This window comes from Asparagus officinalis, chromosome 9, assembly GCF_001876935.1.
Source record: "Asparagus officinalis chromosome 9, Aspof.V1, whole genome shotgun sequence".
NCBI lineage: Eukaryota > Viridiplantae > Streptophyta > Magnoliopsida > Asparagales > Asparagaceae > Asparagus > Asparagus officinalis.
Genome location: NC_033802.1, coordinates 35,848,702 through 35,863,222, shown reverse-complemented (window position 1 = coordinate 35,863,222; position 14,521 = coordinate 35,848,702). Strand labels below are relative to the sequence as shown.

The 14,521-nt window shown below is 42.9% G+C and overlaps 1 protein-coding gene across 1 annotated transcript; it reads left to right on the top strand.

Moving 5' to 3' along the window:
* On the top strand, nucleotides 3,278-14,007 carry LOC109823363. The gene is made up of 2 exons (XM_020389638.1): nucleotides 3,278-3,748; nucleotides 13,810-14,007. Exons 1-2 carry the CDS (start codon nucleotides 3,278-3,280, stop codon nucleotides 14,005-14,007), a joined length of 669 nt encoding a protein of 222 aa, XP_020245227.1.

Here is a 14,521-nt window from a genome sequence, read left to right as displayed (position 1 = left end):
CATTTTTGTGTATGTATATGTTTTTATGTCATTATAAGATATTGAGATATCATTGTGTGAGATGTGTATATTAAATGTAAGTAGGTAGATAAATAAAACAACTAAAAATAAAAAAAAGTTAAAAATCAACACGCCAAACGGGTTAAGCCATTTGGCCTAGTCTTAACCCAAACGGTTTAGACCGTTTGGACAAAATTCTGTCCAAACGGTCAAAACTGTTTGGACAACGTCCCAAATGGTTGTAACCGTTTGGGATGTCACAAATGTCCAAACGGTTGAAACTTTTTGGACAGAAATTTGTCCAAACGGTCTAAACCGTTTGGAATAATCTCTGTCCAAACGGTTATTCCAAACGATTTAGACCGTTTGGACAAATTTCTGTCCAAACAGTTTCAACTGTTTGGACATTTGTGATATCCCAAACGGTTACAACCATTTGGGACGTTGTCCAAATGGTTGTTACCGTTTGAGAGTCTGTCCAAACGGTTACAACCGTTTGGGCGACTGTTGGGAAAAATTCATCCCCAACGGCTTCAGCCCAAACGGGTTTTTTTCCGCCCAAACGGTTGTAACCGTTTGGGACTGCATTTGTCCAAACGGTTCCAACTGTTTGGACAGATCAGTTTTGTACTAGTGTAGAGGTAAATGCAAACTATAGGACTTTATGATTCGTTTACTTTCAAAAGTCTCATGTTAGCTAAATGATAAGTATAAAGTGTCAGCCTCCATCAACTCTGAGAGGATTGTCGTTTAACTTATTCCATGTAATGTTTAACTTTTTCTACTATATATTTTCCTCCATGTAAAGTTTGTATAACGACTACAAAGAGCGGGCACTTGCAATGCACGTGCCAATTCATAAGTTTTCAATTAATTATCAATCATTAAACTCGTAAGAAGATAAAAATACACTACAAATTTGCTAGTTTCTTTACAACATGAATTCTGTTGTAATATACTAAAGAAATAAAATAAGAGACAAGAGACAAAAGAAGAGAAATTGTAATTTTATTCATATTCTATTTCCATACATGATACAATTTATAGATACATGATAGAAGATAAAAGGACATCAAGTTAATAGTCCACATACAAAGTAATGTCCACATACATTTTGTCTTTTAGATATTAACAAAATGTCTTTTAGATATCAACAAAATGTCTTTTAGATTTCAACACTCCCCCTTGGACATTACTTCGAAATATCAATGCCTCGTTAAAAACCTCGCTAGAAAAAACCCAGTGGAAAAAAAAACTAGTCGAGGAAAAGAGTACATGACATACATACATTATTTCTGTTACATCAGTTGTCTCGTTAAAAACCTTTCGCTAAGAAAAACCATGCATGTAGGACAAAAAACTTAGCAAAGGAAAAAAGAGTACAACTATAGATCTTCGGGATCCAAACTTGTGTTGTATTAGTTGCCTCATTAAAAACTTTTAGCTAAGAAAACCCTGTGGGACAAAACTTAGCAAAGGAAAAAAAGAGTACAACTATAGTCCTTCAAGGCGCAATCTTCGGGATTGCATTGAAAATTCGCTCCCCCTGATGATGACAATCTTCTGAGTCTATGCTAAGAAAAACCCAGTGGGACAAAACTTAGTTAAAAGGGGCAAAATATGATGATAGACCTTCAGGGCCCAATCTTCAGGATTGTGATAAACACGTAAAATATGCATTATCTTAGTGTGTTTCAAGCATGATTTACGAGTGTTTAATGCATATTTCATGTTTAGATCGAGGATACCGCTGTGGTTTGTGTTCTTATATGTAGGTATTAGCTCAAGATTGAAAGATTTGATGATCGTTGGAAGTTATACAAGAGTTTGAAGCAACAACAAGATTTCGAATGCATGGTTTGTGAAGAAAATGGATGCACGAGTATGAAGAACTGAAAATTCGACCATGATGCAATTTGAATTTGGAAAAGTTCAAAAGATAAAAGTTGTAGATCTCTTCATCATGTTTCCAATGCAACTGAATCACCTCATTCCGAGGTCGGACGCAAAAGTTATAGTCAAAATACCAAAAACTGAACAAAGAAGCACAAAATCAGCAAAACAGCCCCTACCACACCCTGGTGTGGTGCAGACCACACCTGTGGCGCGGGAATTAGTTATTTTCTAGATTTTTGGGGACATATAAATAGAGGTTTTGACTTAGGGTTTTAGAGATCTTTTGGTTATGTTCTCTTAGACATCAATTAGCAATTATTTTGGAGTTCAAGTATTGAAGAAAGACATTAATCTCTTATAGAAGAATGGATTGCAAGTTTTTACTTTAAAGATTTCAATTGAAAGACGGGTTAACTCTTTCCTCTCTTTGATTAATTTCTTCTTATGATTAATTTGTATAATTATTTGATGTATTCTCTTATCCCAATCATGTGTGAGTAGATTTCTTGTCTAGGATTGGGAAAGAACCCAACTTTTTTGGTGATTGATGATGAGTTGATATAGGTTCTTGGTGAAAGTTTAAATCTTTAAACTTGATTTCTAGTGTTTTAATTTTGTTGATTCGCTTGATCACCGGATTAGCAATCATGGGTAATTAATTGAAGGAGTGAAAGGTGAAAATTAATACCGGATCCCTAGAAATTAAGCAGGGAACTCGAACCACGAAAGTAGGCTAGATTCCTTGGGGTTTTGATTAGGATTAGCATAAAGCTTAATGGGTTTAATTTAATCTTGATTCCACGAAAGTAGGTTAATTGAGATTAATTAGGCACGATCTTTAGACCTTGAAAGAGGCTTTAGATTAATTTAGGCTAATTCACCCTTTTTAGTTTAAACCAACACCGAGAACTGAAATAATTCATCATTGAGCATCGAAGTTGTGGTGATAACCCAATCCTGGCTCTTCATTATATTGAACTTCCACCTGATTAGTTATTATTTTATTTTTTTTTAATTTTCATCTCTTCTAATTTACTCATTAGCAATTGGCGCTGTTGCCGGGGACTACGGTGTTAATATTAAGTTCTTACGTTATTAAACTAGACTAGATTTTTTTTTATATTCTCTTCGCTACTCACTTTCTTTTATGCAAGGGCATCAAACAGAAGTACACAACGAAAACAATCCTGAATTATCGGTGACTCTTGCAGAGATAAGAAGGTATATAAGGGAGCAAAGGAACACAGAACAAGCTACAATGGGTGATCAGAATCAGCTTCTTAAGGATTTCGCTACCCTAAATGCTTAAGGCACGCATTCGAGTATTACAAGGCCCACTGTTGAAGCTAATAATTTTGAGCTAAAACCATCACTGCTCTCAATGGTTCAGCAAAATCAGTTTGGAGGAGGTGCTACTGAAGACCCGAATCTCCACCTGTCAATTTTCTTGGAGTATTGCGACACTTTGAAGCTTAATGGAGTGACCAATGATGCTATTCGACTCAGATTATTTCCGTTCTCTCTAAAGGATAAGGCTAGGGCTTGGTTGCACTCATTGCCCGCTGGGTCCATCACCACTTGGGATCAGTTGTCCAGGGAATTTCTTGCAAAGTATTTTCCCCCAAGTAAAACAGCACAGATGAGGAACCGGATCACAAGCTTTGTACAGAAGGAAGGAGAGTCACTTTATGAAGCTTGGGAATGCTACAAGGAATTATTAAGGATGTACCCTCACCATGGACTGGAGAAGTGGTTAATTGTTCACACCTTCTACAACGGGCTCACTTACAACACTCGGATGACTGTTGATGCTGCTGCAGGAGGAGTTTTGATGAACAAAACAATAGATGAGGCATACACTCTCATTGAAAACATGGCTCAAAATCACTATCAATGTTCACGGGGAAAATCGTTTTCATTGAAGTCATTGTTTTCTTAAGCAACAGTTTATCGGTTACAAAAGATCCGGTCTTTTTATAAAATCCGGTTACAACAAAATCAAAGAAAAAAAGAAAAATTATAACTTTTCTTTTCTCGAACAAATCACAAGATCCTGTTTTGCGGTCTCTTGCTTGTGTAGGTTCTTTGCCTGCGCCGGGGTTAATCCGTGGACCGCCGCGCGATCTTGATCCGGTCGGATCTATACGATATAACGGGTGCTATTTCACGAAAGAAATAACAGCCAAGGGGATTATTTCACCAAGGAAATAATAACCCTAAGTAATCAAAATCGACTAAGCGAAATCAATACTCTTCTCGGGATCAAAAACCAAGTTTTGATCCGGAGGATGACCGTGTAGATCTCAGATCTGATCTCTTTCGAACTCCTGCCTTATTTGGCGTGGATGATCGCCAAGAACCAGATCTGAAAAGTCCGAGTCCTCAAAGCTCCAAAGCTCCAATCTTTTTTAGTCTTGAGTCTTTAATCCAGCACAGTTTCCCCTCCAAAAAATTCAACCTCCTCAACAATGAGCCTTCCTTCTCTATTTATAGGCATTTCAATCCAGATCTGGGCTCAGATCTGGGCCCAGATCTGGGTGGTCGGCCGTTTTGAGTTTCTTCAGAATCAAATCAAAACATGGACAATATATCACTTTTTGTGAGAGCCACCATTTGGTGACTCGCATGGGTGCGAGTCTCGGCCAGGTGGCTCGCAGCCATGCGAGCCAGTTCGTACTACCTCGGGTGTTTTAGCTCTAACTCTCTCGTACGATCTCAGAATGAGGTGATTCAAGATGCGTTGGAAAGCTGACGAAAAGACCTACAACTTTTGTGTTTTGAGTTTCTTCAGAATCAAATCACAATATGATCGAAATATCACTTTTTGTGCGAGCCACCATTTGGTGACTCGCATGGGTGCGAGTCACCATTTGGTGGCTCGATCTCAGAATGAGGTGATTCAAGATGCGTTGGAAAGCTGACGAAAAGACCTACAACTTTTGTGTTTTGAGTTTCTTCAGAATCAAATCACAATATGATCGAAATATCACTTTTTGTGCGAGCCACCATTTGGTGACTCGCATGGGCGCGAACTTTTGTGTTTTGAGTTTCTTCAGAATCAAATCACAACATGATCGAAATATCACTTTTTATGCAAGCCACCATTTGGTGACTCGCATGGGTGCGAGTCACCATTTGGTGGCTCGCAGCCATGCGAGCCAGTTCGTACTATCTCGAGTGTTTTGGCTCTAACTCTCTCGTTCGATCTCGGAATGAGGTGATTCAAGATGCGTTGGAAAGCTGATGAAAAGACCTACAACTTTTGTGTTTTAAGTTTCTTCAGAATCAAATCATAACATAGCCGAAATATCACTTTTTGTCCGAGCCACCATTTGGTGACTCGCATGGGTGCGAGTCACCATTTGGTGGCTCGCAGCCATGCGAGCTAGTTCGTACTACCTCGGGTGTTTTGGCTCTAACTCTCTCGTCCGATCTCGGAATGAGGTGATTCAAGATGCATTGGAAAGCTGACGAAAAGACCTACAACTTCCAATAGCCGAGCCACACATGATATGTGCGAGTCATACATGGTGTTTCGCCCCTTTTGGGTGAAACACAACTCCTAGCTGCGTTGTCTTTTGCCATTTCGTGTGTTACGTTGACCCGTACGCTTCACCGACTTGCATCATAAATTTTGTTAAGTTAGAGGTGAATGATGAACGTGTTGGCCACTTGGTGGTGGCCGGTGAGCACGCGGGCCATCTAGCGTTGGCCGTTCTGTTTCATGCATTGGTCGGCGTGTGGATACCTATAGGCATTTTTTGACACCTACAGATACCCCCTCCAAAGTATTTCAGACTCATTCTTTTATAGAGGAGTCTGGAATGCTTTGGATGTGATAGTCTCAACCTTCAGTCGGTGTGAAAGGACCTATAAACTGCTTCAATTCTTAACTTCTTCAGCCTTTAGTCTATTCGGTGTTTTGTCGAATAAATAAAGTTCTTCCGGTGCTGTGTTTATCGTCTGACCGTTGTCGAAATCTTGGATTAAAGTTGATGTGTAAGTTTCTGAATTTAGCTCTTATCGTTGAGTTAACTTTGAACTGATCATCTTCGTCGGGAATTCTGATTGTAATTGAACTCCTTGGAATCATCTTTTGTCTTATTTTGGCGAAATTGCTGATGCGTTGACCGACATTAACGTTTACTGTAACGCGTTGTCCGGCGTTGATTTTAGTTGTAACGAGTTGACCAGCGATTGACACAGTTTATACTCGTACGTTTGCTAGAGTCTCCACGGTTTAAGCACTTAAGGCGTTGGAGCGTGGCGGTCCTAAATATTGGGCTGCAGGACCAACTATTAAAGCTGATTCATCTGCACGTGTGGATCTTATCCCGAATTTGTTGGATGTCTAAGTCACGAGACCAACTAATGGGGCTGGTGCGTCAGTGACTTTCGCATATATAGGATTTTTGGCAAACCCTCAGCCATCAACGGGTTTGATGCGCCTTTACCGGCTACCGTTTGAGTCAGGCTAGCATGCGGATTGTTTAAGTCCGTTCCGCATGTGACGTTATGCTAAAAGAGTTAACCCTTTTAGTGCTACGATATTGAATACGTAGACTTCGTCTTTCTCCTGTGAAAAGACTAAACAGCAACGTGTATCAGACGTTAACTTAGGATTTTTGGCAAATCCTCAGCCCTCAACGGATTTGACATGCTTTTACCGATTACCGTTTGAATCGGGCTTACATGCGGATTGTTTTAAGTCCGTTCCACATGTGACGTTGTGCTAAAGGAATGAACTCCCTTAGACTTGATGCTACGACTTCGAATACGTAGACTTCGCCATTGTTACGGGAACAGGCTACCCGGTAACGTGTGTTAGACGCTGACTTATCCCTACTTAGGCTTTGGGATAAAATACCCCAGACTGGATTCTGGTGTCTTTTTCAATCGGTGAAAGACTAAACCGGCAACGCGTATTAGGCGTTGACTTATCCCTACTCAGGCTTCGGGATAAAATTCCCCGTACGTGTGAAGCACGGATTTTGGTGTTATGAATAACAACCTACCACAATGTTGAATATGTGGACAAGTGTTCTTTTTAACGGTTAAGAACTAACCGGCAGCGCGGGTTAGGCGCAGACTTATCCCTGCTTAGGTTTAAGGATAGGATACCCCAGAATCGAACTCTGGTGTTTTTTTCTACAGAAAAAGACTAAACCGGCAGCGCGTGTTAGACGCAAACTTATCCCTTCTTAGGATTCAGGATGACATTCCCCATGCGTGTAAGGTATGGATTTTAGTGTTATTAATAACAACCTGCCACAATGTTGAATATGTGGGCGGGTGTTCTTTTTAATGGTTAAGAACTAACCGGCAGCGCGGGTTAAGCACAGACTTATCCTTGCTTAGGTTTCAGGATAGAATACCCCAGAGACTAAACCGGCAGCGCGTGTTAGGCGCAGGCTTATCCCTGCTTAGGATTCGGGATAAACTTCCTAGGATGAATCCTAGATTGATAAATTCTTGAAAAAGGTTGGTGTGGGAAAGGAAGAATTTTATATTCTATTTCCCGATCTTCTATTAGGGTGAAGGCGAACCCGAATACAAGGAAGGAAAAATTTTATATTCTATCCCTTGATTCTGGAAAGAAAGAATTTTATATTCTATTTCCAGCGCAAAAGAAACTAGAAGTGGGATCTCCACTCCGAGAATCGGACAGATTCGGATAATCCTAACTGTCGGAAGGTTGGATTACCGAATTAAAGGTAAATTCCTCGTTTATCGAGAGTGAATTGTGGTTTTTGCCCTAACTGTAGGCAGGTTTGACCAAGCGGGAGTTTGAGATGATCCTAACTATAGGAAGGTTTGATCACTCGATTTGAAAGTGGACCTCTCGTTCATTGGAGGAATCGAGAGAGGATTTTGGTTTTGGTCCTAACTGTAGGAAGATTTGACCGAATGGGAGGTTTAAGACGATCCTAACTGTAGGAAGGTTTGATCGCTCGATTTGAGGACCTCTCGTTCATTGGGGGAATCGAGAGGGGATTTTGACTGTGGTCCTAACTATAAGAAGGTTTGACCAATTGGGAGATTTGAGACGATCCTAACGTACTGGCCACTCGATGAAGGGTTTTGACGTTAAGTAATCAGGACTTAACACGTTAAGCTTTGGAAATTACCATGAATTGGCGGACATAAAATTTAGTAGACCCACCATCAATTGACTTGATCAGTGGGGGATTTTTGTGAGGAAAGATTAATCTGTCAAAAGGATCGAATCTCGTCTCAACAAGATAACTCATGAGAATTAGTGAATTTGATAACAATAATGGAAAACATTCCAACCTTTAGAGTTTAAATGTGGATGTTTTACTTATCACTTTTATAGTGATTGGGTTATCCCTAAGAATATCACCTGTGGTATTCTTTCGGGAACTTCCCGATGCATGAATAATCCAACCCCAGCTTCCCTTGTGGAACTAGGTCCGACATTGTATTCAGTTACATGACCGGGTTATCCTTAAGAATATTACATATAAAAATTCTCCAGGAACTTCCCGTGAAAGAAATGAAACAGTTTAGACTCATATACATGTTGGAGTATCAGGGAGCAGTTTAACCTCTTATACCGGTTGGAGGATTGAGAAGCAGTTTATACTCTTATACTTGTCGGAGTCTAGAAAGGAGCAGTTTATACTCTTATACTTATCAGAGTGTAGAAAGGAGCAGTTTATACTCTTATACTTATCGGAGTGTGGGGTTCTTATTTGGGCTTATCTTAGCGTCGTTATGACGCCGGCTTCAACCAATGTTTGGATGCTATTCTTGAGAGCGAAGCAATCCTTGGTGGGATGAAGGACCCTCTTGTGGTACGCACAGTACTTCGGATCCGCAGTATTGTCAGCTTCCTCCTGATTTGCGATAGGTGGTAGCTTGATCTTATTGTTTTCAATGAGGGATTCGAAGATGGCTGGAACGTCTTCGTCCTTAAAGGAATACTCTTTTTGGAGTTTCGGGTCCGAAGTCTTTTGTTGCCTTCGGGATTGTTGTTGTGACGTTTGATTAGCACCACCAGTAGCTGCAGGTGTTTTTCCCTTCCCACGGGAGGCGAAGTTTGAGTTCGGAAGATTCGCTCCTCTCGGCTTTCTTCCTTCGAAGGAAGCGTTCGGCTTGCTCTCCTCGGACCTTCAAATCCTTCCATGTTTTGGACGGTGTTGTCCCCATTGCTTCCAACACGTCCAATGTGAGGTTGTTGTGGCAAGTCTGGAGAATGAACTCCTCAGTGATCGGGTCCCGACAGTTCATCGCCTTGTTCCGGAACCTTTTGACGAAGGTATCAACCAATTCCCCGTCTTTTTGTTTCTCGTCAAGCAACGACCCGATGGATATCTCGGTATCATCGTCGAAGAAGTTGGTGAGGAATTTAGTCTCCATGTCGTCCCAGCTATTCACACTTCCTGGCTTGAGGCGGCGATACCAATCGAAGGCGGCTCCACGAAGAGTGCCAACGAAGGACCGTACCATCAGAGGCTCATTACCAGAGATAACACCCAGGTGCGATTTGAAGTAAATCAAATGCACCTTCAAATCCTTCCATGTTTTGGACGGTGTTGTCCCCATTGCTTCCAACACGTCCAATGTGAGGTTGTTGTGGCAAGTCTGGAGAATGAACTCCTCAGTGATCGGGTCCCGACAGTTCATCGCCTTGTTCCGGAACCTTTTGACGAATGTATCAACTAATTCTCCGTCTTTCTGTTTCTCGTCAAGTAACTACCTGATGGATATCTCGGTGTCATCGTCGAAGAAGTCGGTGAGGAATTTAGTCTCCATGTCGTCCCAGCTACTCACACTTCCTGGCTTGAGGCGGCGATACCAATCGAAGGCGGCTCCACGAAGAGTGCCAACGAAGGACCGTACCATTAGAGGCTCATTACCAGAGATAACCCCTAGGTGTGATTTGAAGTAAATCAAATGCTGAGTGGGTGAACCCATCCCATTAAACGGCGTGAAGTTAATTAGATTGAACTTCGCCGGATACGGGATTGATTCCCATTCTCTTGGGTATGGACAAGGAATGCCCGTCTTTTTCATCTCTTGAGCGGAAATCAACGTATTGATTTTGCTCTCGAGGTTTTTAATCTTCAAACTTTCACCTGTATTTTCGTTAGCACGATTCTGAGGTGGAAGTGTGGCGTTATGACTAGCATTCTCGATACCACCCCTTGCATTGACGGGAGGATTATTGGCATTATGAGCTTCATTCACACCTGTGTCCTCATCTTCCTGATTAACCTGGTTACGACGACTTGGTTCGCCTTGCTGGTTTGTCAGTGCTTGGATTTGTAAGTCATGCATTTCTCTCATATTCTGCATGGGCATCTGTATTTCAAACCTGAAGCTCTCCTGTTGTTTCGCCATGGCTTCTTCGAGCATCTTGGCCACTTGTTCCGCACTTATCATAAGTGACTCGCGGGGTTGTCCCTCGCTGGATACCGTATTATCTGATGTGACCGCCGAGCCGGCATCCGATTCTTCATCTTCTGAAGGTAATCTTGTCTGAATCCTACCATAAGTTGCTCGTATGATGGCTCCAGACTGCAGACGTGTTACACGCCGGGGTGCTTTTGGAATCGACTCGGGATTTTCCTGTGTCGATGTCCCTTTGCTGGTCATATTAGTGGTGACCCTCGGAAATTCTCCATCTTCAACTACCGTTCTTCTTTGTCGGAAACGCCTAGGCCTTGGTTTTGGCGTTTTGGTACTGAACCTTTCAAAAACCAAAATTCTTTCGGGGACTGTCTTGATGCAGTTGCACTCAGACAATACTGCCCGAATGAGTTTGGAACAAGGGCATTGAGTCTCTAGTTCTCGAGGACTCCTTTTCCTGGTTTTACTCGTACGATAGTACAACTCGTCCGCTTGAAGGTCGGAGTAACCTATCGTGTGTTGGCACGACTTCTCAGGTATAACGTTATCATCATCAGACAACAATGTTTCCTTCTGAGGGCGAACTGCCTTCCTTGGGCTTTCAAGAGTCACGCGCCTCGAAACATGCCTTTGTGGGCGTGAATTCTCAGCTGGCTCCTGGACTTCAATACGCAAATTGGTGTGCCTAGCTGCCATGATCTCTTTGTCATGTTGAGGGTGGCGGCGACTCCCAGCATGTTGAGTCGTTCGGGGCTTCTTTATCGGGCCCAAACGTTCTTAAACTGGAGCTTTGCATCGCTCATCGGGGAGTGGACCGAGGCGCTCCAAAACTGACCTCCTTCTTCGGGATGGTCCTGCGGGATCTTCCGGAGCAGCTACTGGAATTGCCGGTGATTTAGGTTGGTTCGCCGGAGGTTGAACTTTTGCTGAAGGCTGCAAAGCCTGAATCGCCGCTTCAGACTTCGGCCTCCATACTTGGTGGGTTGGTAGCGGCTTTTTGGCCACTTCCTTCTGCAGTCTTCTGCGGGCTTCTTGGACTTGAGCCCGTGCTTGCGCTGACAGTGCGCGGCGCTAGTGAATGCGCTCATCAAGTGTTGAACGATTCCGTTTGATACGGATCCATTCATTCATTGGCGGCTTGGAGGAGCTGCCATTCATTGTTTGTTGAGGCTGTTTGCCTCTCCTGCTCTTCAGATCCGCGTTATAGTGGATTCCATCAGTGGACTCCATTGCCTTCGCGAATTGCCGCGCCAGGCGTTGACGTCGCCTCTGGCGGGCTCTCTTTGAGAGAGTCACTACGCCCTCAGCGGCGGAGGAACTGGCAGGAACAGATTTGACCTTGTTGGAGGTCGGTGGAGCTTCACCCGATGCAACATCGGCATCAATTGGGGTGAGATCTTCGTTGGCATTCTGCACTTCTTCGTACCAACGAACTTTTCTCCTGGAGGAGAACTTCTTGGACTTGCGGGGGGAGGTGGATCCGGACGAGGATGCCAGATACTCCTCGAACTTTTGTTGGTCGAATTCATACTCGACCTCCTCCTCGACCGGGATCGAGATCCGCGGCTACGACGCAACGATCTCGGCAACGAGATCGGTGGCTCCCACTGTGGTCGCCAGATTGTTCACGGGAAAAATTGTCTTTGTTGATGTCATTGTTTTCTTAAGCAAAAGTTTATCGGTTACAAAAGATCCGGTCTTTTTATAAGATCCGGTTACAACAAAATCAAAGAAAAAAAGAAAAATTACAACTTTTCTTTTCTCGAACAAATCACAAGATCCTGTTTTGCGGTCTCTTGCTTGTGTGGGTTCTTTGCCTGCGCCTGGGTTAATCCGTGGACCACTGTGCGATCTTGATCCGGTCGGATCTACACGGTATGACGGGTGCTATTTCACAAAGGAAATAACAGCCGGGGGTACTATTTCACCAAGGAAATAATAGCCTTTAGTAATCGAAATCGACCAAGCGAAATCAATACTCTTCTTTCAGGCATCAAAAACCAAGTTTTGATCCGGAGGCATGACCGTGTATGATCTCAGATCTGCATCTCTCTCGAACTCGCTGCCTTATTTGGTCGTGGAATGATTGCCAAGAAACCAGCATCTGAAAGTCCGAGTCCTCAAGCTCCAAACTCCAATCTTTTTTAGTCTTGAGTCTTTAATCCAGCAGAGTTTCCCTCCAAAAATCCAACCTCCTCAACAATGAGCTTTCCTTCTCTATTTATATGCATTTCAATCCAGATCTTGGCTCAGATCTGGGTGCAGACTCTGGGTGGCTCGGCCAGGTGGCTGCAGCCATGCGACAGCCAGTTCGTACTATCTTAGGTGTTTTGCTCTAACTCTCTCGCTCCGATCTCGGAATGAGGTGATTCAAGATGCGTGGAAAGCTGACGAAAAGACCTACAACTTTTGGCTTTTGAGTCTTTCAGAATCAAATCACAACCACGGCCGAAATATCACTTTTTGTCGAGCCACCCATTTGCGTGACTCGCATGGTGTCGAGTCACCATTGGTGGCTCGCAGCCATCCGCAGCCACGTTCGTACTACCTCCGGTGTTTTGGCCTCTAACTTTCTCGTCCGATCTCGGAATGAGTGATTCAAGATGTGTTGGAAAGATGACGGAAATGAGACCTACAACACGTTTAGTGTTGAGCTTTCTTCCAGAATGACAATCACCAACATGACCAAAATATCACTTTTTGTGCGAGCCACCATTTGGTGACTCGCATGGGTGCGAGTCACCATTTGGTGGCTCGCAGCCATCCGAGCCAGTTCGTACTACCTCGGGTGTTTTGGCTCTAATTCTCTTGTCCGATCTCGGAATGAGGTAATTCAAGATGCGTTGGAAAGCTGACGAAAATACCTACAACTCTTATGTTTTTAGTTTCTTCATAATCAAAACACAACATGACCTAAATATCACTTTTTGTGCGAGCCACCATTTGGTGACTCGCATGGGTGCGAGTCACCATTTGGTGGCTCGCAGCCATGCGAGCCAGTTCGTACTACCTCGGGTGTTTTGACTCTAACTCTCTCGTCCGATCTCGGAATGAGGTGATTCAAGATGCGTTGGAAAGCTGACGAAAAGACCTACAACTTCCAATAGCCGAGCCACACATGATATGTGCGAGTCACACATGGTGTTTCGCCACTTTTGGGTGAAACACAAATCCTAGCTGCGTTGTCTTTTGCCATTTCGTGTGTTACATTGACCCGTAGGCTTCACCGACTTGCATCATAAATTTTGTTAAGTTGGAGGTGAATGGTGAACGTGTTGGCCACTTGGTTGTGGTCAGTGAGCACGCGGGCCATCTAACGTTGGCCGTTTTGTTTCATGCATTGGTCGGCGTCAGATAATTCGGATAACGACGTTCGTCATCTTCTCTCCGTCTCGAGCTGTGTGTGGATACCTATAGGCATTTTTCGATGCCTACAATCAATGGGCGAACGAGCGGGCTCCGACATCAAAAGGTGGCAAGTATGAAATAGATGCTTTAGATCATATATCCTCTAAAGTTGATGCTTTATTTAAAAAGGTTGAAAGCTTGAGTATTAATTCTGTGGCGTCTACTTCAATTGCATGTGAGATATGCTGTTATGTGGGTCATTCTGCACTTGAATGTCAATTAGGAAACCCCTCTTCCCTTAATACTTCTGATAATGAACATGTTAACTATGTTAATAACTTTAATCAGAAGGGAGACCCTTTCTCCAACACTTATAATCCGGGGTGAAGGAATCATCCTAATTTTTCTTATAGAAACCCACCTAGAAATTCCATGCCCGCATCTAATTTTGGTCCACCTGGTTTTCATGCTCCCCAATCTAATCTCCCTCCCCAAAGGTCTAATTTGGAAAATATAATGGAAAAGTTTGTGATGACTCAGTCAAAATTGAATGAAGAGTTTAAACAACAACAACAAACCACGAATAAGGTAGTAAAACAATTAGCCTCTAAGATGGATTCCTTAGCTACGCATAACAAAATGTTAGAGACACAAATCACTCAATTGGCACAAAATGCTAGCTTTTTCTCTAGGCCTTCAGGCATGCTACCTAGACAACCTGAGACGAATCCCAGAGGTTATATGAATGTTATAACCCTTAGGAGTGGAAAACAATATGAGGGACCTAAGATGAAGGAAAATGATGGGGTGGATGGTCATCATGAAGAGAAAGGTAAAATTGTGATAGATGTGGATAATGAGACCCAGATGCAGGAAGAAGAAAAAGTTAAGAAATATGTGG